The sequence below is a fragment of the Canis lupus genome, chromosome 8, assembly GCF_048164855.1.
Source record: "Canis lupus baileyi chromosome 8, mCanLup2.hap1, whole genome shotgun sequence".
In the NCBI taxonomy this organism is placed as follows: domain Eukaryota; kingdom Metazoa; phylum Chordata; class Mammalia; order Carnivora; family Canidae; genus Canis; species Canis lupus.
The window spans coordinates 35,675,884-35,701,253 of NC_132845.1; the positions used below are offsets into that span (position 1 = coordinate 35,675,884).

Below are 25,370 nucleotides of genomic sequence, written 5' to 3' on the forward strand. Positions count from 1 at the left end.
CAGGTGACAGGGCCAGGCGTGGCATATATCCGCTTTGGGGGGCTCTGCTGCAGGGCTGGCTTCCCTTAGCCCCCAGGATCCCTGCTGGCCCCTCAGGAGGCCCTGGCTCAGCCTGAACCCTGGACACACCCACTAACCAAGTGCCAAACCCTGAGGTAAACAATCACTTGGTCTAAGAACTACTGCCATCTTTATTATTATGTTGGGCAGCACATTTTTTTTTCTTTTTTTTTTTTTTTTTTTTTAACAAAAGTAGGGGGTTGAGATCTCAAGGGCTAGAATCTGGGAAATCTGTTTTATTCTTAACCAACATCTAATGAGTAAACCAGGAAGCCTACAGTTTGCATGGCACAGCTGGCCTGATCACATAGAAAAGAATCCAAATAGTTGGTGGTTTCTGGTGGACTTTATGTCCCCTGGGGGCGAAGGGGACTCCAGGGCCCGGCCCCGTTGCAGAAGCGGGCACAGGACAGGAGTGAGGGGCGGCTTGGGCAGGGGCTACCCATGCCTCTTCCGTGGCCGGCCTCAGGCCTGTGAGCCCCAGTCGCCAGGTGCTCGCCCCCTAGTGCCGGGAGGGGAAGATGGCCCTAGGTGCTCGCCGAAGTCGGTTCCCCTAAGGCACAAAGAACTCCTCCTGCTTCAACCTGTGTCGTCCTCCTAACTTTCCCGGGTTCCCTGAATGAGGAACCAATTCAGGCATTTCAGCTGGAGGGATGACAGTTAAACTTGGACAAAGTCTGGAGGAAGCAGGACAGTGTCTTCCTCCAGCCGAGCTGGATGTTGGGACCCAGTGCGCAGTAGGAAGAGCGCTACCCGCTTTGCAGCCCCCTTTGTCCTGGGCAGGCCCCCCTTAGCTTAGGAGGAAAGTCTCTAGCTTGTTCCCTGCGGGAGGCTGAGGATCCCAGCTGCCCTGCCTGCCTCCGGGAGCCAGGGGGGGCTTGGAGGCAGAGGGGTGTCCTCTCTGACATCCAGGCTGGGGTGGGGTGGGAGCAGCTGGGATCAGACCCGGGGGTGGCAGCTTAGTCTGCGTGTCCACGCAGCTGATCACGTGGTCCAGTTCAGTAGGCTGGGTGGCTCCTTGGACTTCACCCTGAGCGAGATGAGGCTCGGAGACTTATAGTCGCCCTCTGGGGTGGGCTCGAAGCTGTGGCCCCCCAGGGCAGGGGAAAAGCCATGGATGGAGTAGATGCCAGGGTGGGCTCCGGGGGAGGCAGGCACCCCCATGAAGCCAGCCACATTGCCATGGGAGTGGGAGTACGGGGACATGCACGGGGAGGCCATGCCCTCTGGAGACACGAGGCAGGGACCTGGGGGGCTCCCAGACCCCGGGCTGGGCCACAGGGAGTTCTGCAGCTGCAAAGAGACAGAACGAAGGCCCATGATGAGTGGCCCAGGGCTGCCTCCCTCACCAGGGGCTCGGTCTTTGCTTCCCAGGAAGCCTCCCCCCGCCTCAGGAGCCCCCTGCCGCCGCCTCCCTCACGAGAGGGCCCTGCAGTTCCCGCGGCAGCGCGGCCTCACCTGGGCGTGGCTGGCCGCTCGCGGCAGCACGGAGGCGTCGTAGGCCGACGGGAAGGGGTTGCGCCCCTCCTGGATCTTCCCGAATCGCTCCCGCTTCCGCCACTTGGCTCTGCGGTTCTGGAACCAGACCTGGGGACCGAGGGGAGAGGCTGAGGGAGTGACAGAGTGGCCCCCGAGGAACAGTGCCCTCTGGGGAGACCGCGGCTCCTCCCATGGGGCGGGGAGCTGGCCGCCCGCGGGAGGCTGCAAATCCCCAGTTCTCAGGGCCGGGCGGGCGAGCTTGCAGGGGGGCCTAGCAGAGGCCGGAGTTCCCAGGGGCCCCACTGGTCCCTTGGGCCACCCCTCACCCTGTCACCAAGCTGAGTCACCCTCTCGGTTCTCCAGCCTGCTCGCACCACGCAGGGCCCAGGGCTCTAGCCCCGGCCTCCTCCGGCCTCCTCCCGCCTCCTCCGGCCTCCTCCGTCCCCAGGTGCCCCGACCTCATCCCAGCGTTCAGCTCCTTAAAAAAGCCCCAGGGAACTGAGCCCGCTCCTCTCCACAGCTTCATCCGCGGCCTGGTGGCATCACCGGATTCCTCCCACTTGCCTGTCACACCAGCGCTTTTGAAACCGTCTGCCACCTTGCTACCCTGCCTGGGCTGCCCGCCCCCCCAACACACACACCTCTCTGGCCACCGGCCCGGGCCCGTGCTGCCAGTTCTCTCAGACTTCCACACTCTGTCACCATTGTCCATTTTGTAATCTGGCTCCCTCTCATTTGTGAACACCTGGCAGGTGAGAGTGGCCTGTGTGCTGTGCACATCTGTGTATGTATCTGTGACAAATTTATCACTTGGCACTCACCCTGTGGCTGTTCTTTTTGTGTGTACCTGTGTATGCACTTTGTATTTCTATCATTTAATAAACATTTATGTGTCGGGTGCTGGGCTAGATGTTGGCCACATCAAGACCAGACCAAACCATCCCCTTGCTTTCCTGGGATCTAGTTGGGAGCCCCAACAAAAGAAATTCCCTGTGTGTGTGTGTGTGTGTGTGTGCACGCTCACGCGCATGTGCATGTGTAAGCAACCCCACCTTAGCCCCTCACACACTCCCCCGTGGTGGCCATCCCTACCTGTGCAGGCAGGTGAAGCCACGATGGTTAGGGAGCTTAGCACGCCCCCAGCCCCCTCAGCCCCAGATGCCGGGAGCCCAGAGCAGGCCTGGGGCAGGGACGGACGATCCCACCTGCCCAGCCTTCCCTTCTCTGTTCTTCCCCTGTGGGCAGATGAAGGAGTCTGCAGCCGTTCTTCCCACCATCGCCGGTTGTCTCTACGGTCCCCACTGTAGACTTGCACCTGCGCTCTGGCCCTGCGAGCTTGTCCATTGCTCTCCACCGGGCAGGGTCTATGGGTGGATGTCATATTCCCCGTGGAGAAAAGAGCCCTACTCCAGGGCCTCAATTATCGGGGAAGCTTTTAGACTAGGTCTGAGGGCCTTGCGGCCACCCCTGCATCCCTTCAGGTTTGAAAAGGCCTGGGAGAGGGGTGGGGTGATGCGCTCTACTTCTCCAAGGCGGTTCCACTGAGACAGCTATTCAGACCCCACCCCAGAGGCTCGCTGAGGGTCCAGAGACTCGATGTTCTGGACTTCGTGGCTCATGGAATCTGGGGCTGTTGTGAATGCTCAGTCTCTTACCCCGATGGCCCCAGGCCCTGGAGCACCCTGGGACGGCTGTCCTAAAAGTCTGTTTTGGGAGCCACCTGGGAGGAAGAGTGAAAGCAGGAGGACCCAGAAGAGAAGGGGAAACAGCCCAAGCCCCTCTGGTCCTATGCTGAATCCCACTGTAAGACCTTGTCTGCTAGAAGGCAGCTGGCCTCTTTGTGGATTGGCCTGCTGGTCCCCACATTTGGCCAGGAGGCTCAATACAGGGTGTGCTATGTATGAGCTCTGTCCCACTTGGTCTCCCCTGTGGTGGGCAAGACAATCCCGTCTAAACGTCACCTCCTCACCTCTCCGGAGGAGCCCACATCCCCACCCCTCTCCCAGTGCCTCTCGCTTGGCCCTTGGCCCGGGAGCTTGTCGTGCCTCACGCCAGTTCAAAGTCAAAGCAAGGCAACCACCACCACCTTCCTCCGAGGCTAGGTCTTTACTGAAGCCTCCTTCCACCCCCCCCCCCCCCCACCGCCGCTTGCCACCTTTGTGTCCTTTCTCACTTCCAACGTATCTTGGGCATGGACTTCCCTTTTCCCTCTCCCCAGTTTCCAGCACCCTCCATTCCTTCACCCCCAACCCTTGGGAAGCTGGCCACAGCCCTACCCAGGAAGCCCTGGGGCTGATCTCTGCTGGGGAGAGCAGGCTGGGTGGGGAAGGGCCCCTGGCCAGCCTCTTCCGGCCAGGGCCTGGAGCTGGCAGGCCGGACAGTCACTGGCTCAGGATGGCTTTGAGCATCACTGAGCCTGAGACGCCCCAGCAGGGACCCTCCAGCTCTGCTCTGCACAGCTATATCAGGAGCAGCCTGATATGTTCAGCATTTCCCTGCTTCCAAAACGCGGTCACATCTGTGATCCTCAAAGACCACCCTACATAGGAAAAGTGACACTGAGATCCAATGGCAGGCCCCAAGTCACCTGGTCAGTCACCAGATAGATCTTTAGATTCCGAGAGGCCACCACCCCATGAGGCACTTCCAGGGGAGGCAGGCACCTGGGCAAGGTGGCTCTGCGTGTCACTTGTGCCCGCCTCTCTAGACCCTTCCGTGGCCCGGCCCATGCTCAGGGTGGTAGAGGCAGCCAGAGAGGTCCGTGTCCGGGGTGCCCTCACCTGTACCCGGGCCTCGGTTAGGTCCGTTCGCAGAGCCAGCTGCTCCCGGGCATACACATCAGGGTAGTGGGTTTTCTGGAAGACTTTCTCCAGCTCCTCCAGCTGGAATGTGCTGAAGGTCGTGCGGTTACGGCGCTTCTTGCTCTTGTTCTTGGCCAACTCCATGGAGTCGGGGAGTCCCGGGGACAGAGGGACGCGCAGGCTGGCCAGACAAGGGCCTGGGGAGCCTTGCAAGTTAGAGGGCCCGTCTCTGGGGGCCCCTCGGCAGTCCAAGGGCAGCTGGGGGAAGCTGGCAGCTTTGGAGGCCTTCTCCTCGGCTGCAATGGAAAACACAAAAAGGAGGATGGAAATCGAACCAGGGGGTTTTGTGGGTGGACTGGGGGAGGGGGAAGAACAGTTGACGCTTCAGTCCCCGCCTCCCCCTTCCTTTCTCTTCCCTTGTCTCAGCAGCCATCCTCCATGGGAGCCTGGCATTCGGAGGCCTGCTTGCTGAGCCTCCAGCTGGGGAGGGGGCCCTGGGGAACCATGTGCTCTGTGGTCTGGGCGGATCTGCTGGGGCCAGAGGAGGGTTCATTTCAGGGAAGCGCTTTGTGGTGGTGCGTCCCACAGGGTGTGGAGGTGCCAGGATTGGCGCCATGGCAGGGCTGAGCACAGAGGCAGGAGGAGGGGGTGAAGATGGGGTGGCTGACATCTCCCGCCCCTGCCAGGAAGTGCCTCCTCCAGCCATGGTTCCCAGGTCCTCAGGCCATGCCTCTGGTCCCAGGTCCAGGCAGGCAACAGACAGGGACACTCACATCCCCTTTGGCTGGTCTGTTGTGCCTCATTCTCTGGACCCCAAGTCTCAGGGCAATGTCAAATCCCCCAGCCTTGGGGCATGAAGGGCAAGACAGGGCAAAGGGGCATCCAGAAAGATTGTCGCATTCCTCTGAAAACTGTGATGTTTGGGCACAAAGACTTGAGCTCTAGGATTAGAGAGCAAGAGATAGGCTATGTGGAGAGAAGAGTTGGGGGGGGGGAGGCCAGTGTGGAAACAGGACTCAGCTTCCAACCCCAACATTCTAGCCCTCGGCTGCCCCCTCCCTCCTCAGCAGTTTCAGATGGCTCCCCAGATGGGGGGACCTGACTGCAGCTGGACGCCGTTCCTGGCAGCCCCACTCTGACACATTAACCCTCACTCTCGAGGCTTGGTGGAGCCCTGCCACAACCCAGGCATGCTGAAAACAGGTCACCCAACTGCTCTGCCCTCTTCTGTGGCAAGGCCCCACATCAGCACTGTCATGAAATCTCAAGAGTCTGCTGGGACAGCAGGAGGGCTGCCACAAAGCCGCCCCACAGACTCACACACCCCTGCCCTGGCCCTGGGCCATCCGTAGCAGGGGCCTAGGCCCTGGGAGGCCCAGCAAGCTGGCACCAACAGGCAGTTTCCTCCTTGGAACTTGGTATCAGGATCACAGCTGTCATCAGGGAAGGATGGGACCAGAGAGATGGGGCTCTCGGTTCTGGCTCTGATGAGTCCCCATCTGGACTATGGAGGACGGAGAATGAGTCGGGCAAGGTCCCCCTCAGTGGGAATGTGGTTGGTGACCTCCCAGGACCCGCCAGGCTGTGTTGTGAGAGTGTCCTGGAGGCCTGGCAGAGTCAGGGCCTGCTCTCTGGGCTGCGGACAGCAACAGGCTCCCAGCTCAGCGAGCATCCAGGAGAAAGGGCCCTGGCCACGACTTCCATCCTTGGCCAATGTGTTTTGGTTCTAGGGGGAGTTCCATGGGCAGCAGCTTCGGAAGGACTCATGGAAACTGAGCCAAATAACTGGAGATGGTCAGGGAGAGTGGGAGCTTGGAAGGGACACCCCACATAGAGCAAGTCTGAGAGAGGGGATCTTGGAGTCCTGGGTTCAGAGGGAGGTCCTGCTGGACTCTAGGCAGAGAAGGGTGAGGGTGGCTCAGGGATGGGGTGGCGGTGGGGGAGCACTGACGTCACTGTAGAGGGCTCCCCAAAGTTCTGAAGCTTGCTCATCTGGCTCTTGGGCCCTCAGTGTCTGAACAGGATCTGCCCAGAGAACAGTGACTAGCTCTGGCTCTGACCTACCAGAGTAAGAGATAAAAGTGCAACAAGACTTTTCTGAACAGGCACTCAAAAAAGGGGCCAAGCCTCCCATGCCTGCCCATTCTGCAGCCCTCCCGGGGCACCAGGGAACTTCTTCCCCCCTCACTGCCATTGCCCCAAACCTCCAACTACCTGGAGGGCTCCACGGAGAAGCAGGCATCCCCCGCTTGGCGAGGGGGGGTGGTGGCAGGGGCACACCTCACGGAATGCCTCCTGGAGAGCGCGGCCCAGCGCAGAAGAGGGGAGGGGGCACCCCGCGGGCGGCGGTCAGGGGAAGCAAGGAGGGCAGAGCACTTGGGGAAGCCAGCCGCTCTCAGGCGGCGGCTGCGCTCGGGGGTCGCCTGCAGTCCCGGGCCGCCGCCCCCAGCCCAAGTCCATCCGGCCCTCTGGCGCGGCCACGGGGCAGGGCAGGCCCCCCACCCGGGGCCGCCGGGGCCCCAGCACCCGGCTTCCAGCCTCCGCGGAGCCCGGCTTCGCGCCGTGTCCCACGCGATCGGCTGAGCTCGCAGGGGTCCGGGCGGACAACCCGAGCGCAACGCCGCGCGCAGGGCGCCAGCGGGGCCTCGGTGCTCCCCCGAGCGCGGCAGCTTCGGCCCGCACGCCGGGCCCCAGGCCTTCTCCACGGCGCCGGCGGCCCGGTGGGCGCGCCCGCGGTTCCGCTCGGTCGTGGCAGGGGCCACGCGGGGCGGCCCAGCTCGGCGCTTCCCCGGCCCTCGCCGCCCGCGCACGGGGCTCCGGGGGTGCTGGCACGGCCGGCACCGCGGCGGGGGGGCTGGGCCGGCCGAGGCGGAGCGCCCGGTGCCGGGGACCCCGGCGCAGATGGGGCGCAGCTGCGCGCTCACTGGTCTAAACTGGAAACGCTCGGAGCCGGTCAACGTAGAAGCTGGGAAGTAAGGGGGCTGCCCTCGGCCGCCACTTCCCACCCGGCAGGCGCCGTGGCCCCAGTGCCCCGCGGCCGCGCCCCGGCAGCCGCGCCCCGCCGCGCTCCGGCCCGGGCTCCGCGCTCACCGGGGCGCCTGGTTTTCGTTCGGCCGGCTCCCCGCTCAACGAGAACCGTTCGTTTTCCTCTCCCACTCGGTCTCCTTTTGCTGCTTTCTGCTCTTTCAGGATGTCCTCTTTTCCTTTCATTTTTTTCTGCCTCTACTTAGTCCTTTCCGTCCTTCTCCATTTACCCGCTTCATTCGATCGTTCGATCCTCCGTTTTTTTTTTTTTTGTTTTTTGTTTTTGTTTGTTTTTCCTTTCGCTCTCCGTGTATTTCCTAACCTTCCGCCCTGCTCGCTGGCTTTCGTCGACCTCTCCTTCTCGCCTCCCTCCCGCGTTGTTTTGTTCGGGTTCCTTTCCCTTATTTTTAGTTGTTGTTGACCCGGTTTGGTTTTACCTCTGCGCGCTCCGTTGGTGACGCCGTCGCCGGCCGCGGCCCCGCCGCTCCGCTCTCCGCTCCGCTCTCCGCAGCGCGCCCACCCGGGGTCCCGCGGTGCGAGCGCACTCGGCGCGCCGGGCAGGGACGCGGGTCCGCGGGCGGGGGCTGCCCGCCGCGGGCGCCGAGCCAGGCCGGGTACCTGTCCCCAGCGGTGCTCCCGGCGCTGCGCGGCCGCCGCCGTCTGGCTGGGATCAGAGGAGCCGGGCCAACTGCTTCTCATTAAGTCCCAACTGTGGTTTTTATCAGGAGAGCCTCTTTGAAAGGGCACAGCCACGAAGCTCCGCGCACTCGCTCATTTCCTCCGCTGACCCCCACACGCCTCCCGCCCTCCCCTACACATTCCCACCGCCCGGCCAGGCCAGGGCCCGAGCCGCCCGGCCCTCGGCGGAGGCCGGCGGGGGCCAGCGGGGCGCGGGAGGGCCGGGCCCGCTCCGGAGGATCCAGCTCGGGCCCGAGGCGCGCAGACGGAGCGGGCGCCCGGCCCCGACAGGCCAGCGGGTGCAGCGGGCGGCGGCGGGCGGGCGGCGCGGGCGGTCGGGCCTTGGTGCAGCGGCGGCACCCGCGGCCGAGGCGCCCAGGGGGAGCCCCGCCCGGGCTGCTCTCGACGGCCCAGCGGCGACGGTCCGGTGCGAGGACGCCGAGACGGCGGGAAGGGCGCCCGTCGCCGAGCGTGACGCCGGGCCCGGGGTGGTCTGAGAAGGAAGAACACAGTCACTCCGTGTGGAGGGCGCCCCGAAGCGCGGGCTGGGCCGCGGCCGCGCCGCCCAGAGCCTTCCGAAGGCGCAGGGGCGCCTTCCTCGCCGCGGCTGGGCCCGGGGAGGCCCGGGGAGCCAGGCCGCAGCCCGCGGCCCCGTCCTGCTTGGCGTCTCCGCGTCGGGGCGCGCGCCGGGCCCGCACGGCCGCCGCACACGGAGGCCGCCGCACACGGAGGCCGGGCCCCGGCCCGCTGCGGGCGCCCGGGCCGGCGGCACCTCCAGCCCATCCGGCCGAGCGTGGTCTCTGCTTCCCGCCTCCGGTCGCCCGCGGGCCTGTCGCCGCGCCCCCCCGCGCGACCTCCCGCCTCCCCTTCCCGCCACGGGAGGCACGGGGCCCGGCCCTGCCCGGACCAGGCCGGCGGGGCTGCGGCCGGGCGCGGCGAGGCCCGGGGGCTCCCGAGGTCGGGCTGCGCGCACGGCCGCGCCGCGCGTTACCTTCCGCGGGGCCCTCGTAGAAGTGGCTGCCGTTGAGCGCCGGGCCGGGCCCGAGGCCCTGCAGGTACCTGGCGGGCGGCCGGGCGGGCTGCGGGGCGTAGGGCTCCAGGGGCGCGCAGGCCGCAAAGCGGGTCGGGCGCGGGCCGCGGGGCGGCGCGGGGTGCAGGTGAGGCGCGCCGGCGGGGGCCCCCGGGGGGCCGGGAGGCTCGCCGTCCGCGGCCGCGTAGGGGCCAGTCCCGGGCCCCACGCCGAACCGCGCGCAGCGCTCGGGGTCCATGCCGGCTCCCGGCGCGCAGGCCGCGGGGGCTCCGGGGCTCGCGCTGCCCGTGCGGCCTGTGAGCGCCGCCAAGGGGGAGGGCCCTGGGCGCGGGGGCGCGGAGCCCCGGGAGCGGCGCGCGCCGCGGGGGGCGGGGGGCGGGGGGGCCGCTGACTCAGTGCTGGAACCATCCACGTCACGTGCGGCCCCGCGCGGGTTAACCCCTCGGCGCCCGGGAGCCCCCTGGTTGGCCCCCGCCGCGACCCGCGGCAGCTGGAGCGGACGGAGGAAGCCGCCTTCTCCCGACGGCAGCCGGCAGGGCCCCCTCTGGTGCGGGCCTCGGTGAGTCCCCCGGCCGAGCTGCGCCCCGAGGCCTGGCCCCTAGGGGCGTGAGGCCCGCCCGGCAGACGCTCTGAGGCCTGGTCTCCCGACCGAAGCCTCGAGAAGGCGGCGTGGGGGAGGGGCTGGGCCGGGCCCTTACCTAACTCTTTGCCGGGAGCCGGAAAAACGTGGCCTCGGACAGAACCGCGTTCCTTGGGGATCCCTTGCTCCGCCGGGGCCGGGAGTCCTCGGGAGAGGCTCGGAGACAGCGCTAATCCGGGAATGGGGGCTGGGAAGTTAGGGCCTGGGCCCGACCATTAATCAGCGGTCGGATCTGGACCTGTCACTAGTGTCTTCGTCTGACTCTGGAGTCTGGAGCGAGTCAACCCGTAGAGCCCTGGTGGGCTTGAGAAGCAGACGCAGGCCCAGCCGTGCAAGGAGACTTGCTCAGGACTGAACAGGGTCCAGCAGAGGCTGTCTTTGGAGCAGGTGGAGGAGCACATAGAGGGTTTTGGGTCTGAACAGCAGGCGTGCAACGAACACCTTTCAAATGATCTGGAAGTGTGTGCGGATCCACTGGAGGAAGGCTGGCTCTGGCCAGACCCCAGGCCTACCATTTTGCAGAGAAGTGAGGGGGTAGGGGGGCCACTCCTAGGAGTCTCCCCAGCCAGAAGGAAGCATAGGACTAGCCAGGTAGCTAGGAATTTGTCAGAAGGGAAACAACCCCCACCCTAAGATCTGGGAAGAAACTCCTGAGGGCCCTGGGACCCTGCTCACCTCTGTGGATCTTGAGGAGTCCCCAGGTCTGGGTTACATTGCTTTTTATTGTCAGTGCCTCCAGAGACCAGTGAGAGAAGTGGGGAGTCAGACATCATTTGTATTTCATTTGAATTCTCAATTTTTAAAGGAATCCAAGGGGCCTGGTGTGAACACCTCCCTCTTCCGCTGGGGGCTTAGAGGGGGTTTCTTGGCTGTCCTCAGCCAGAGTTGGGCTGTAAATCAAGGCCAAACAGGAACCAGAAGCCTTGCATCTCGCAAGTAGTCATTAAGCCATTATTAAACATACCGTAACTTCTCTGAAGCCTTATTGGTTTAAACACCACATTGGAGCATTATGGCTATTAGGGCCCCTAATCACAGACTGCAGACTGGGGCAGTGAGGTGGGAGCACCTGGGGCTGGTACTTCCAGCCAAGAGGGAGGCTCAGCTCAGAATTAAGCTTCCTCTCTGGCCCCACGAGGGGGAGGGATCCCTTTTCTAGGATCCAGTGGATCGAGGCTCTGAGCAACCAATTTGCATCAATCATTTTGGCTCATTAATACGGTTTTTCCATAGTGATTGGTCTTGGGCTGTGGATATTGTTGACTTTATAGGAGGATGTCAGTGTCAACTCAGGACACCAGTTCTGTTGCACAAAGGAATGGAGCAGCTTACTGTGAGAGATGCACGTAGAGTGTGGGGAAGCACATCACAAACAGTTTAAATAACACAGCCAGGCCTGAATGCCAAGCATTTTGCCTCAGGCGATAAACCTTTCTCAGCCTCAGTTTCCTCATCATAAAAATGGGCCATGCACATGGAAGAAGGACATTTGAGAAGCATTTATGTTTTGATGGATGTGATGAACAGTGTTAACGAGATGTGTGTTACCATTACGATCTCCAGAGACAGCAGCCCAGATTTCTGTATTGCATCACTGAATTGGTGGAAGGCTCCTGACCCCTGGGGCTGAATGGGCTAGAGGCTGGGGCCAGTCTGAGAGACCTAGGGACCCACAGCCCTGCCCCAGCCCAGAAGCTCCTCCTGCCATTCCCCACTCTCTGACCAGAACCAGTTTCTATGCTGCCAGTTGAACTGAGGTGGAAGAAAGCCCCCACTTACATCCAGACTGCCCAGCCTCTCCGGGAGGCTTTATTCCCAGGATCATGCAAGACAGGGTACACTTTTGCTTTCCTATTCTCCTTTTCAACCACTGATGCAAACTCTATCTGTAGGAGATCTGGGGAAGAATTTGATGGGGCAGAGGCACATAGAAAATGCCAAAAAAAAAAAAAAAAAAAACAAAACAAAAAAAAAAAACACCCTTAGAATTGTCAAGGTTTTCTGTTAGGAGGGCAGAGAGATCCTGGAGTACCACAGGGGCCCTGGTTTTACAGATAAAAACAGTGGCTAACACATCTTACAGTGTGCCAGGCACTATCTAATGTATCTATCCTATGGACAGTGATTTATTTTATCGTCGTACAACTCCACAAAGTAGGCACAATTATTATCCCCATTTTATTGAGAAGAGATGGAGACTACAGAGGGGACCACTTGTCCAAGGTGGACACAGCCCCTTAGTGGTAGAACCAGAACTTATGCCCAGATCCATGGTCCCCCACCTGACACTGACCGCCTCTTGATCCTTCTTTTTCAGCTAACATAACAGAGCTAAAATCATTCAGTGCACCCCCTCGTTTTCCCAGAGGAAGGTTGGGACTTTTCCCTGAAAAGGAAGTTGAGGCCAGAGTGGACCAGGGACAGAGTTGGTCCAGGGTGGAACCCCAGGGCTGATCACTGAGTGGCACTTTATTGAGACCCGCCGCGCCTCATGCTGGGGCCGCTGGGACTGTAGGTGCAGAGTGGTTTCTGCTAAGCTGAGACCAAATGAAACGGAGCAGCTAACACCTGAGAGGTTTTACGACCCACTGACACAGCCAGATGTGGGGCAGAGATTTAAGAGAATTTGCGAGTTCACCCTCCGTGCTGTTTGAGAACCACTTGATTGCAATAATGTTTGTCACTGCTGTGTTATCCGTGGACAAAGTGAGATGAACTGATGCGATGATTCAGATCATTCTATCATGAAAAACCTTTAAAAACAACAGCAACTTTCCACCTGCTGAGAAAAACTACTTTTAAAATAATGCTGCTTACTGGCCGTGTCTGTGCAGCTGTTTTGCACCAGCAAATTGTTTAATTCATTCACTCAGTAGGAGGACCTACTATGTGACAGGCACAGTGTGCTGGCGCTGTGATACTAGACGTGACTCCTGCTTTATGGGCATACACTTTGCCAGAATGGAAATGTCTCCTCCACCACGACTAAATCATCATTTGGATGTGAGTTAGGATGAACTCTGGTCTTGAGAGCAGAATTCCTGGCTTCTAGCCTCACCTGTGAAGTCAGTTCTTGAATCAGGGAGACAGTCCCACCTACTGCTTTCTTTTATTTTCAGCTTGCTTCAGCCTTCACCACATGAAGGCGAATGTTCCTCCCTTTTGCCCCGTGGATATCCTGAGCAAGGTCAGAATAACGGGAATGATGTCACCTCAGATCTGGCATATACGAAACTTCCTTCCAGACAGAAAAAACTCAGTTGCTTTTTTTTTTTTTTTTCCTTCTAAGGAGGACAGTTACCCTTGTCCTGTTTAGACTCTGAAATCCTAAATTGATCCTTAAGAAAATTCTGGGTTTGGGAGCCCAAGTAGATTGTTTCTCATTAGTGACGTTCTTCCTGGAAGGTCAGGCTAAGGAATGGTAAATAAACCCTCGGATCCGGTGCTTCCTCCTCACCCATGATATTTAAAAGAAAGAAAGAAGGGGGTGGGGAGCTTTGTGCTGTGGATACCCAGAATCCTGGGCTGACAATCCAGACTGCAGTCTGGGCTTTAGGGTGAAATTTCTGGGAAGTTAGGGAGCTATTTTTTGTCTATTTTGTTAATTTGATCTGTTTCCTTGGGACAGTCACGTAACCTGTCCATACCTGTTTCTCACCCTGGAAAACAAGAGGAATGATTTTGTAGGTCAGCTTTCCTGTAATGAAGAAATAGTGTTTATACGGATGTCTCTTGAACCTGATTCCACCTTGAACCTACATTTCTCTGCTTATGCTCTCTGCCCACCTCCCTAGGGTTGGGTTGGGTTGGGGGCGGTGAACAGAGAGGTGGAGCTGTGTCTGGGATGTGTCCTGAGTGCCTGGTTTGGCCTGATGTCTGCCTTACTGCCTTTGTGTGAAGGTAAACGGGTTCTGTGGCAAGTGCCAACTCAGACCAGGAGAAGTCATTTTGTGGGAGAGTTTTTGATGAACTCATTCTTGGTGTGAAACAGGAGGTAGGTTTGGACTTCTCGGCAATTCTAATACTCTGATCGATTAATGCTGTGCATTCGCTTATTCATCAAGCGTGTATTGAATGCCTGCCATGTGCCAGTCAGTGGGGCCGCACAGTGAGGGCTGAGTCAGAACAGAATCCTTGCTCCCAGGGCTTTTCCAGGCTGGCGGGAGAGGCACAGAGCAATGGGCACTGAGATCACAGCTATGCTGTGCTGGCAGGAAGCATGGGGCTGTGGCGGCCATGACATGGGCACCTGTCCCAGCCTTGGGCTGGGGGTACCTGGTCGTGGAACACTTCCATGGAAGAAAGTTGAGTGGGGCTTAGCAGGGGAAAGGAGTATCGAGGGGGAAGGGAGAGAGGGCATCCAAAGAAAACAGCCCAGAGGCAGGAAAGAGAGCAGCCGAGTTTGGGGAGCTTGGATTTGTTGAATTGCCAGGGCCAGGGCTGGAAGAGTCCGGGCTAAGGTGGGAGGAAGAGAAACCAGGACAGAGGCGTCCACCCGAATCAAGAGAGACTCAAAGGAGAAGGCAGGATGGTTCCGCAGGCATCCATCCGTGCACAGAGTCTGTCAGCCCAGCTTTGAGCACGGGGTTTTCAAGCGGGAGATGACGGGGAGCAAGCCCCAGGGCCCAAGAGTCTCCCAACTGTAAGGGGGCACAAGACCCACACCTCGCAGGCAGGTAGTAGGACAGCATGCAAAGACGAAGCAGAGCAAGAGGCTCATGGGTTTGCTGGGGCACCCTGAGGTTGGAGAGTTGGCGGAGAGCAGAGGAACTGTGTGAAGCAGGCTGAGCATGGGGATCTGTGAGGCTTTCCATAGCAGAGCTTTGGCTCTTACGGGGAATGCTTGCCGGGGCACCTCTTGAACTCATTTCAGCAGGAAATCCATTGGTTCCAGAGTGTAGATTCCAGATTTGTTGTTTTACAGGGCTAACAAGTATGTAATTATCACATCTGGGGCCCTTCAAAGGCAATGCAAACACACAGCATTGAACACCCTTAGAAATGTGGGTGGGACCCTAGAGTTCTAGAAGGAGCTCACCACCATGTCACAGGGACATCCACTTCAGTCCAGTGCCTGTTCCTGTGCTGGAGGGAGGGGGAAAGAGAGAGAGAGAGAGAGAGAGAGAGAGATATTGAGAGAGAGGGAGAGATTGAGAGAGAGAGAGACTGAGCGTGAGCGCTGACCGGCCTGAACTTTACGAGGGGGTTGGAGAAAAGCAAGTGACAAGGGGCAAAGTGCCTCTGCGTGGCCTCCTCTAGAGTCACCGGGGCCGGGTAATAATAATGTGCACCACTTACAGAGGGTCTACAGTGTGCCAGGCAAACAACCGTCTCATCTCGTCATCACGTTGTGACAAAGCTGGCATTAATACGTGTGCCAGTTCTCCAATACTGGATAGCAAAGTATCCCAAAACTTGGTGGGCTGAGAACAACAAAAGTCGATGACTATGGGTCAGGAATACAGGAGCGGTTTGGCGGAGTGGTCTGTCTTGGGGTGTCTTATGACCCCAAGTCAGATATTGGCTGGGCTGCAGCACTCTGAGGCTTGATGTGGGCTGGAGGATTGATTTTCTTTTTCTTTTTTTTTTTTTAAGATTTTATTCACTTATTCATGAGAGACGGGGGTGGGGGTGGGGGCAGAGACACAGGCAGAGGGAGACGCAGGCTCCATGCAGGGAGCCCGACGTGGGACTCGATCCTGGGTCTCCAGGATCACACACTGAGCTGAAGGCAGTGCTAAACCGCTGAGCCACCGGGGCTGCCCTGGAGGATTGATTTTCAAGGGGGCTTGCTCACATAGTGGGCAGGTTGGTGCTGGCTGTCAATGAGAGGCCCCAGTTCCTCCCCCTGCGGGCTGTTGCACCTGGCTGCTCAGGTGTGCTCACAACCTGGCAGCTGGATTCCCCCACAGCGAAGGATCTGAGAGACCCAGGTACAAGATTGCAGTGCTGTTCATGACCTAGCCTCAAAACACATGCACGCACACACACACACACACACACCCATACATATACACACACTTAGGCCATATTGGATTGGCCACACAGTTCTGATTGGTTCTGATTGAGCGTCGGAGAGGGTCCCACAAGTGTGGGGCCCTTGTGCAGGCTGGCTACCACAGACCAGTTCAGAAAACTGTCCCTGTCTCACTGCTGCGAAGTGCTGCTGGGATTCACACTCAGGCTGCCTGACTCCAGCGAGGAGGCCAGATGTTGGCTCAGAAAGACTGGCTATGTTGATGAGCTAAGAAGAGGCCCTGAAGGGGCAGGATGAGGGGCCTGGCCGGCAAGTGGCAAAGTCTCAGTGGGCAGGGAGGAAGACTGGGGAGATGTGGAAATGGGGACAAGGTGTGCCCTGGTCTTTTCTGTACCCCGAGTGGTCAGCAGTCACAGCACACAAACTCCTAGGACCTCTGTCCGTACAACAAACTGATCCCAGGCCTCCACTGGGGCTCTTCGTTCATGCAGAGGAAGGAAGGAAGCAGGTTCACTTTTCCCTGAACAGGTAGTAGAATATCCTATTTGCATTGCTGTCAGCTTAGCAAGGGGAACCCTGGCCTTAGAACTTGAATTGAGTGATGGAGGGTGGGCGGTGGGGGGCAGTGTTTAGAGCCCACTGCGAGTTCAGTCTAAACCAGGCACTCCACTTTTTAAAATTGCATATAACCCATCCAGGAGGTAGATGCTATTTCTGCCTCCCAGCTGAGAATACAGAACTCAGAGAATGAAGTCAGTTGTCCAAGATGTCATACACGTCCTAAGTGGTCCCCAGGAGGGACCCCCAGGCAGGTGGCTTGCGCTGTCTCCAGCAAGCTGTGCTGCCTCCAGTCTTCTCAGACAGAAAGCGTTGTGCTTTCCCTCCAGCAGGCTGTTCAGTGGATGTGAGCACTGGGCGGGGCAGAGACCATGCCGGGCAGAATGGAGAGGGGAGCTAAAAATGTACCCACTCTAAATTCTGGGGGGATCTTTCTTATTAGATTATTTTTTTCCTGGAGAGACAAGATTTGTACACATGAGCAATTACCAGTAATACGAGGATGTTTGCTCAGCGTGAGACGGGCTGCCTGTGCTGAGGGGCAGACACAAGCAGGGAGGCACGGTGCTCTCCGGGTCACTTCTGGCTGGAGAAGAAACCTGCCGGGTGGTCATGAACATATCTGCACCCATCGCTGGACTCCCAGCTACACAGCCCTGGGGACCAACCAAAGCAAAGGGCCATTCCTCCTGGCAGAGAGTCCTGGGAGATTTCCAAGCTGCCGCCTGAGAAGATGCGAAGGATCTGGACAGATGGACAGCAGGGCAATTGCTGAGCCCTGGTCAGATGGACTCAATGCCTCTGAGCATGGGATACTTGGCTGCCTCCAGCAGAGGGTTTTGGAAAGGAGTAGTGAGTGTGACAGAGATGGGCTGGGCAAGACCAGAACGTGGCAGGTGTGAAAAATGGAGCCTCCTTTTTTTTTTTCTTTTCTTTCTTTTTCTTTTCTAAAGATTTTATTTATTTATTCATGAGAGACACAGACATAGGCAGAGGGAGAGGCAGGCTCCCTGCGGGGAGCCTAACTCAGTACTAAATCCCAGGACTCGGGGATCATGACCCAAGCCAAAGGCAGATGCTCAACCACTGAGCCTCCCAGATGTCCCTGGAGCTTCCATTCTTTCAGGTAACAGGAGCTACTGGGGGGTGGTGAGAAGTCCTTGGAGGAGACCTGGCCTTTAATAAGTGTTTGGTGTTAGTACTATTACAGTTGTTGTTACTTAGCCAGAGAAGGAGAGCTGTGCTTCGGCAAGAGAATTTTGGTGGCCTGAGCAGAATAATAATAGAAATGATGATACCTAAGTTTATTAAGTGATTACTGTGGGCTGGGTTCTTTAAGTACACTGTCTTACTTAATTCCAACCTTACAAGGCAAGTCCCACTATCTCTGTTTTACGGTTGAGCAAACTAGGGCACGGAGAGAGTAAGTCACTTGCCCGAGGTGGCCGGGACACATAGGACAAGGGGACACCATCAGTGTGTAAAAGAGTGGTCCTGGCATAAGGTGACTAAGGGCTGAACTGGGGCGTGGCTGAGGGGATGAAGTGGGATGGCTGGAGAGAAGCGGTATTTAGTGGGAAGAAGTGAAAGACTTATTGCCATGGGGCTGGGGATGGTATATGGATGATCAGTAGCCCAGAGAATGGGTGCCGCAGGGACAGGGCACAGAGATGTCTTCAAGACACATTTGGAACCTCTGAGGCAGATGTCCATCCAGAAAGAGGTCCTTCACCCTGTACATACTATCGGCTGCAGAAGGCTGAAGGCGGCAGAGTCAGGGCTGCTCTCTGGACTTTGGGGCAGAGGGAGGAAGACTCCCTGTGGACTTGCCGGGCTCTGGAATCCTGTGATCGCTAACATCTTGGTGACAACACTAGGCATACCAGGTGCTGAGTGAAAATGGGTCTGGATGCTGGCTGTCCTACCCCTCAGAGAGTGTGGGCCCGGCTGGGAGGCCTCCAATGGGGTTGCAGGTAGAGATGTAATGAGCCCAGCCCTAAGGTTGGCAGGACTCCTGGGGAACAAGCAGGATATTTCGGGTGCTGCATAGAGGAAAGTGGAGAATACCAGGCATACAGCTGTTTTGAGTTGACCTGTAAAGATTATGAAACACTTGGTCCCTTTAAATGGGAAGTGAGAGCCCCAGCTCTCAGCTTCAGGGACGGTGGCTCTCTCTATAGAGGTCCCGAACTTTGGGATTGAGAAGACTGATGATTTTAGAAGCAGCTCCTGCCCTTGGGCTGGGGGTGCTATGCCAGGGCTGGGGTGGGGGCATTGGGGGTTGTTAGTCCGCTGTGGGGGTCTAAGGCTCTGTTGGTGGGGTGTGAACATGGCGAGTGCATGTGTGCAGTATGTGTGGCTGGGTCTCCCTCTTTAGGAGAAGACTCAAAACCCCGCATCTGCTTTGGGGGCCCCTTGCAGCAGAAACAGGCAAGCCCTGGATTTGGCGGGGTCCATACAGGGGAGGGTATATCTGTAACCACACACAGACCCCGGGACGTCTGGGGAAAAGCAGCTCTGTAGGCACATTCACACCAGATCCATTGGACAAAGAGACCGGATATTTTGCTGTTTGATAAACTTCATAAAACAGTGGAGCTGAGTGATTTTGCTGCTGCCTGAATGGAAGTATTCTAAGAACCCATGCCAAGAAGATAAATAAGGCCGTGGCTCAGGAGAGGAGCTGAAACAAATGTGCAGCGAGAGGTACATCAAAGTAAAACTAGTTCTCCTGACGACTGAGGGGTTCTGCGTGTGGCAGAGTGTGTGCGTGTGCATGTGTGTGTGTTGGGGCAAGTGTCTGGCAGACACTAGGCTATATCAAGGGGCCCAGAGATGTACCCTGGGCTCTTGCCAGCCCCTCTGAAGGCAGCCCTCTACACAAGAGGCCTGCTTGGGATTTAGTTAGGATTAGGCCCAGCTCTGCTTGGTACAAAGGGAAACCAGTGTTAGCCACTGTTGGAAGATTCAGTCCCCACCGTCAGCCAGCTGGGGTTAATTCACACTGGGATACGTGCACCGAGAGGTCAGGAATCCCTCAGGGGGCAGGGTGATCAGCTCATGTTGGCCAGTTGAAAGATTTATTCTCTACTGATGACAGAGGGTACAAGCTGGAGTATAGAAACATCAAGCCTCTCATATTTGTTTTTTTAAAGGTTTTATTTATTTATTCATGACAGATACACAGAGAGGGAGAGAGAGAGAGGCAGAGACACAGGCTGAGGGAGAAGCAGGCTCCACGCAGGGAGCCCGACGTGGGACTCGATCCTGAATCTCCAGGATCCGGCCCTGGGCTGAAGGCGGCGCTAAACTGCTGAGCCACCAGGGCTGCCCAAGCCTCTCATATTTGGTTCCAGACCCTTCAGGGGGTGAGGGGGAAGTACAGGGGTGTGGAGAAAGAACAGAATGTTAGGTCTGGATGGGCATCATCTAAACATCACCTGCTCCAAAGGTTCTCAAAGGATGATCTTCAGCATCATCAAGGAACTTGTTAGGAAGGCAAATTACTGGTCCCATCCCAGAGCTGCCAAGGTCAGAAAACGTTGAGCGCGCGGCCCAGCGAACTTCGCTTTGGCATTTTTTTCTGGGTGATACTGATGGTGTCTACAGCTTGAGCACTGCTGATACAGGCTGTCACCTTCATTTTAAAATGAATCAAAGAAGGCCTAGAGAGGGAACTTTTGCCAACAGTGTATAGCTAATTAGGACCCAGCCACTTCCCCCTTCACCCATATGTTTTTGGCTATTTATTTTGCAAATAACATGGCGGGGGGGGGGGGGGACACATTTAATAAATTTTTTCTTAGAGGCAGTTGTTATGTGTTTATATATTTTCCATTTGTTAGTAAGCTATTTAGATCGGCAGTGTTGCCGGGGCTCAAACCAAGGAGTTATTTGCTATAAAGTTCAGGCTTTGGGAAGTAGACTCTCTCTGGGGCCCCAAACCCAGGCATCCTAGCCGTGTTCCCCCAGCCACCCCCAAGTCACCAGCACCTTCTTCCCCTGTTTGTCCCCAGATGCTCTCTCTGTGACTACACCACTGGCCCCATAGGCTTGCTTGGAGCAGATGTTTTGGTCAATAATCCCTCCCTCCATCTGCCTGGCGGAGTGCAGGTGGATGTGATGGGATTAGTTTCACCCTCTGGCCTTCACTGGCTGCCGGAGAAGACCTGCCTCTCCTTCCAGTGGCCCTCGCAGTGGGCCCAGCATGTTTCCAATATTGCCTCAGTGTTTTCCCCGATGGAGTAATGCTTTAATGGTGCAGATTTGTTCTCTGTACGGGAAACATGTGGGCTGCTGTCAGACGCCGGGAGAGTGAGCTGCCCTCCGCCACAGCCATCTGGGCACCTCTTGGGGCTCCCATCCCCGAGCTCAGAAGAAGGGCAGTTTTCTGAATCCAGTGGTGTGAGGAGTGAGGAGGGGGTCTCGGACACTTCTGGGTGAGTAACTCTTCTACAAGAGCAGAACTGTGACAGCATGTTTACATCAGTCCGCATTACTGAGAAGTTCATGCAAAACTTCTGTTGTGGTCTGAATTCAAATGGTGAAGGAACCACTGTGTCCAGTCTAAACTGGACCTTACTGATGAATTTTAGGTGGAAGCAGAGTGGGGGAGAAATGCACCCCCTTCCTCTTCCAAAGGCCTTGGTGGGGATGGCTGGTGAGAGGGTGGGAGGCAGGAGGCCCACCTCAATCAGAGAAAGAGCCTTCCCTGGCCCCAAACCATACTAAACTGAGGCCCTGACCTGCTGGGAACTTGATTTTCTTTGCCTGAGTCCAGGATTCTTTCCCAAGCTCTGAAATTTCTGAAGCCCTGGGATGCCTCTGCTTCAGAGAGCAGTGACACCCTGGGATGGTTTGCTTGATTCCCCAACATCCTCCCGGCTTCTCCTGACCAACAAGAGGTCCATAACCTGCAGTTAAATAATTAAAGTTAATTGAAGTTTATTTCGTCTTGCGCATTTCACAAAGCCCTAGAAATAATTGGAGTTTCCCTGGAGTGTTGCAAAACTAGATTTGGAAATCTCAGATCAAGAGAACATTGGGCAATGGATGATGGAGACAAAGGAGGAAAGGGGAGAGAAAGAAGTGAGGGAGAGGAAGAAAGCGCTTTCTGTTTCCAGCGGGTCTCCCGATGCAGGCTGGAGGGCTGTGGCGATTTTAAAAGTGATTTGATCCCAAGACGGTTGATTCGGTTGATTCCGTAATGAAATACGGGGAACAGCCAGAGCCAGAGCCCAAGGAGCGACCCACGGAGACAAAGAGAGCGCCGCCGGGGACAGTATCGGGACAGCATCGCGGCAGGAGCAGGCCCCTGCGCCCCGAACCTCCTCCGGTCCGGCCCGGCTCCGCAAAAACCCTAAGGGATGATAGGGAAGACCCTCTTTCTGAATGTGGAGTCTGCGGATTGGAGTTGGGCCCCTGGAAACTTGCCTCCTGCCCCGGAAGATTTATTTTATTAAGTGGCCCGCACCTGAAAGTAATTCAGTCTCTCGGCTGGGCCTGGGCTGCGGAGGGAGGCCCGAGGCGCGGCGGCGGCGCCCACTTCAGCCGCAGCCCCGCCGCCCCGCGCCCCCCGCTCCTGCCCTGCGCCCCGCCCCCCGCGCCCCGCTCCTGCCCCGCGCGCCCCGCTCCCGCCCCGCGGAGAGCCTCCCGGGGTGGGCGCCCACAGGCGGGCGGGAGTGGCGCGTGGCTGTGGCAGGGCCTGCGCCCCTCGCCGCACCCTGCGCCTGCGGACCTGCAGACCCGGCGCCCGCGTCCCGCCCGCGGAGGTTGCTCCCGCGCGGGCCCAGGAATCCCCTTTTGAGATGGGAATAAGGGAGATTGAAATAGATAAAAGCATTCAAAGTTTAATGTCAACATCAAATCTCTATAAAACCAGATCAAAGGGAACAGGCGCAGGGTTTCTTCCCGGACCGCGGGGGCCCCGGGGCTGGAGCCCCAAGGTGCAGCCCGAGGCCGCCCAGCGCGTCCTGCTCTGCAGCGGGGCTCGGCTCAGGGCGGCGGCCGGGCGGGTCGCACGGGGCGCGGGGCAGGGCGCGGTGCCGTGGGCTTGGGCCTGGTCCACACTGGCCGCGAGCCGCGGGGGGCGGCGGGCGGAGGGGCCGCCCCGGGACGGACGGACAGACGGCCGGAGGCGGCGGGACGCGGGACGCGGGAGGCTCGCGGGCAGCTCGCGGGCTCAGGGCGGAGGGCGGCCGGGCCGGGTCCCGCGCGGCGTGGGCTGTCCGCGCCCCGCCCGCCCGCCTCGGCCTCGCCGCCGCTCCGCTTTCGTTTTCTCCTGCCCTGTCCCAACTCCAGTTTTCCATGAACACCGAGTGCGGTCCCCTTCCCTTTCCCGAAGGGATTCTCCTAAGGGGAGGGACGCGGGGGCCCTCTCTTCCGTGGTCACAGCGTGAGGCTTTGCAGGAGCCGAGCTCTGCGCGTTCTGGGACCGCGCTCCGACCGCCCTGACCGCGAGCCACCGTCCAGCAGGGCTTCAAGGCGAGGGCCGCAAGAAACGTGGACCGCGATAGACCCTCACATCTTGAGGATGAATATGGGGAACTTTATTAGGAGCAAAATTATAGACTCTCTCATCTCACATAAAAAAAGAGTTGTAAATTAAGGAAGTGCTCTGCGTGTATCAGTTTTATGTGCTGTAGCATTCCAGCCCTCCAGACATAAATTTCCATGTCTGCTGAGCCAGTTCATAGGTAAAACCACATGTCTATTTGGTGTGCCTGTATGTGCTGGCACAGTTATATGGCAGCAATGCGACGGACAGCTCATGGTGCTGGGCTTGGGGAGAAAGGTCCCTAGACGGCTCGCATGGAGAGCCCTGTGTGTGTGTGTGTGTGTGTGTGTGTGTGTATCTGGAGAGCTGGAGGAAATACCGGACTCACATTGGGGTATAAACTAGTCGAAGGGGATTTCACCTCATGCACAGTCTGCAATTACAGGAAATTCATACACAAAAAAAAGGGCAGAAAACTCAGAGAGGCCAAGGAAGTGAGGTTGTTGGTATGGAAGGAAGGGAAGAAGAAGGAAGGAAGGAAGGAAGGAAGGAAGGAAGGAAGGAAGGAAGGAAGGAAGGAAGGAAGGAAGGAAGGAAGGAAGGAAAAAAACGAAAGAAGAAAGGAAGAGAAAGAAAGAAGACAAGACGTAGAGACAATGGTGAAAGACCCAAAAAGGACAGAAGTGTCACAAAAAGTCAGATGACGGAGGGATGTGGAAAGAGAGAGAACACTCTTAGAAAAAGCAACGTGAAAGAAATGGAGAAGAGAGGCAGAAGGAGAAAGACGCACAAAAAGTTGTGGAGGAAGAGAGACACCAGGACGTTCAAGACAAAGGGGGGGGGGGGCGCTGGCCCAGACTGGGGGTGGGGTGGGTGGATGGCGAGGAGAAGACAGAAGCCCTAGGAGCTGGGAGCCTTCCCAGGGCTAGGCGCCTCCCCAGGGCCTTGCTTCTCAGATTTCTCCAGCGCAAGGGAAATCCAGGGAAGCCTTTGTGGGCAACATTTGTTTGCTCCAGACCCGGATCTGATGATGCTGTTGATTTGGTTTTTAAACAGTGGGTTTGCAGCCTTCTGGGCTGGGGCAGGGGTCTGCTAGCCATCCTTAACCCTGCACATTGGATTGAATTTCGGCCACTTTGATGGTCCTGTGATTGTCTCCCAGTTTTCCAATTTCCAATCCCCTCTGCCTGGCTGGGGGTTGAAGAGGGACTTTAAAGATGCCTTTGATAACGTCTCATGGTTACATATTTCCATACCAATTTTCTTTACCAGACCATTATGTCGGATGCAGCCCCAGATGTTCTGCGGGAGAGAAAGGGAACCAGTCCCCTGTGCCCCAGCCTGCCAGGCCCTGGAGACAGGCGTGGGGAGGCAAACCCTGCTGCGGGACCTAGGACCCTCTGGCCTCTTGCTGCCCCTTCTCCCAGCTTCTCCTTGGCCACGCTCTCTGAATCCTTCTTAGGGCCGGGGACCCATCCTCTGGTCATGGCTCGGGTACTAGTGCAGCCCTAAAGGTCTCTTTTCCATCAGAACTTCCCTATACTGGATCCCCTTCCACACGCTCTGCTCGGTGACAGTTTGTGGAGTGGATAAACCACTCCATGCTAATGTCTCAGGGCAAATTGATTCCAGGTGCCCTTCTGGAGAATTTTAACAGGCCCTTTCTGGAGACACAGTGCCCTTAGGAGCATGAGGAGACTTGCCTTCTTCCTCAAACAAATGTATTGACTATTACTGCATGAAGGCATTGGGATGGATGCAGAAGGCAATCAAACATGTCTGGCCCGTACGGAGCATCTACGTTGCTGGGGAAATGAGATGTGCATGCACATAACTTGAGCTGAAGGCTGAGTGCATGTGAAGAATGCAGGAAAGAGGTGTAATGAAGTGGCTTTGGTGTTCAGAGGCAGCAAAATGACTGGCTGGCAACATCTGGGAAAGCTTCGTGGAGGAGGTGGCACCTCTTCTGGATTCCAGACGACATGCAGGGCTAGACTGTACGGTAATGGGGAATGGTAGGCACTCTGATTGGCAGATGGGTGAGACTTTGGGAGGCAGAGGCATTTTTTGATGCTCTTTCCCCAGACCAGACCTGGGTGGTCGTTGGAGCAAATGTCTCTCATTCAGTTCATTTCACTCAACATGTTGAAGAAGGGCACCAAACTGGGCATATGCTGGGCACTGGGGCACAGGGACGGAAGGGGACAGGTTCCTGCTGTCCTGGGCACTGCTTGTACAGATCATGTTCTACAGAATTCCAGGGGGCTACCCAGGGCTGTGGGGCAGAGAAAGGAGAAGCCAAGCAGTTAGTGGCTGGTCCCCACCCCCATGGCAGCCAGAGCAGTTCTACTTTTTCACTGAGGTCCCATATTAAGTTTCCTTTGGGATAAAAGGGGGGCTCTGCTGCTTTAAAAGAAAGAAAATCCCTGGTTCATAGGTGCTTGTGCATGATGAAAAAATAGCTAAGCGAATCATTGAATAAAAGCATGAGAATGCACCGGGAACCGAAGATGGTAATTAAGCCAGAATCCAATCCTGGACACTTGAGTTTCGATGAAGAAATTGCCAAGTCCCTTCTCTACGTTCCCGTCTCTCCGTGGAACTGTCCCTAGAGGGCACATCGGGTC

At 57.6% G+C, this 25,370-nt stretch overlaps 1 protein-coding gene across 1 annotated transcript; it reads right to left on the bottom strand.

Moving 5' to 3' along the window:
- Window positions 1-276: 276 nt before the first annotated feature.
- Window positions 277-9,310, bottom strand: ALX3 (ALX homeobox 3). The gene is made up of 4 exons (XM_072834910.1): window positions 9,034-9,310; window positions 4,320-4,636; window positions 1,519-1,647; window positions 277-1,353 (listed from the first exon to the last, which is right to left on the bottom strand). Exons 1-4 carry the CDS (start codon window positions 9,308-9,310, stop codon window positions 1,045-1,047), a joined length of 1,032 nt encoding a protein of 343 aa, XP_072691011.1. The 3' UTR covers window positions 277-1,044.
- Between the last annotated feature and the right edge of the window lie 16,060 nt (window positions 9,311-25,370).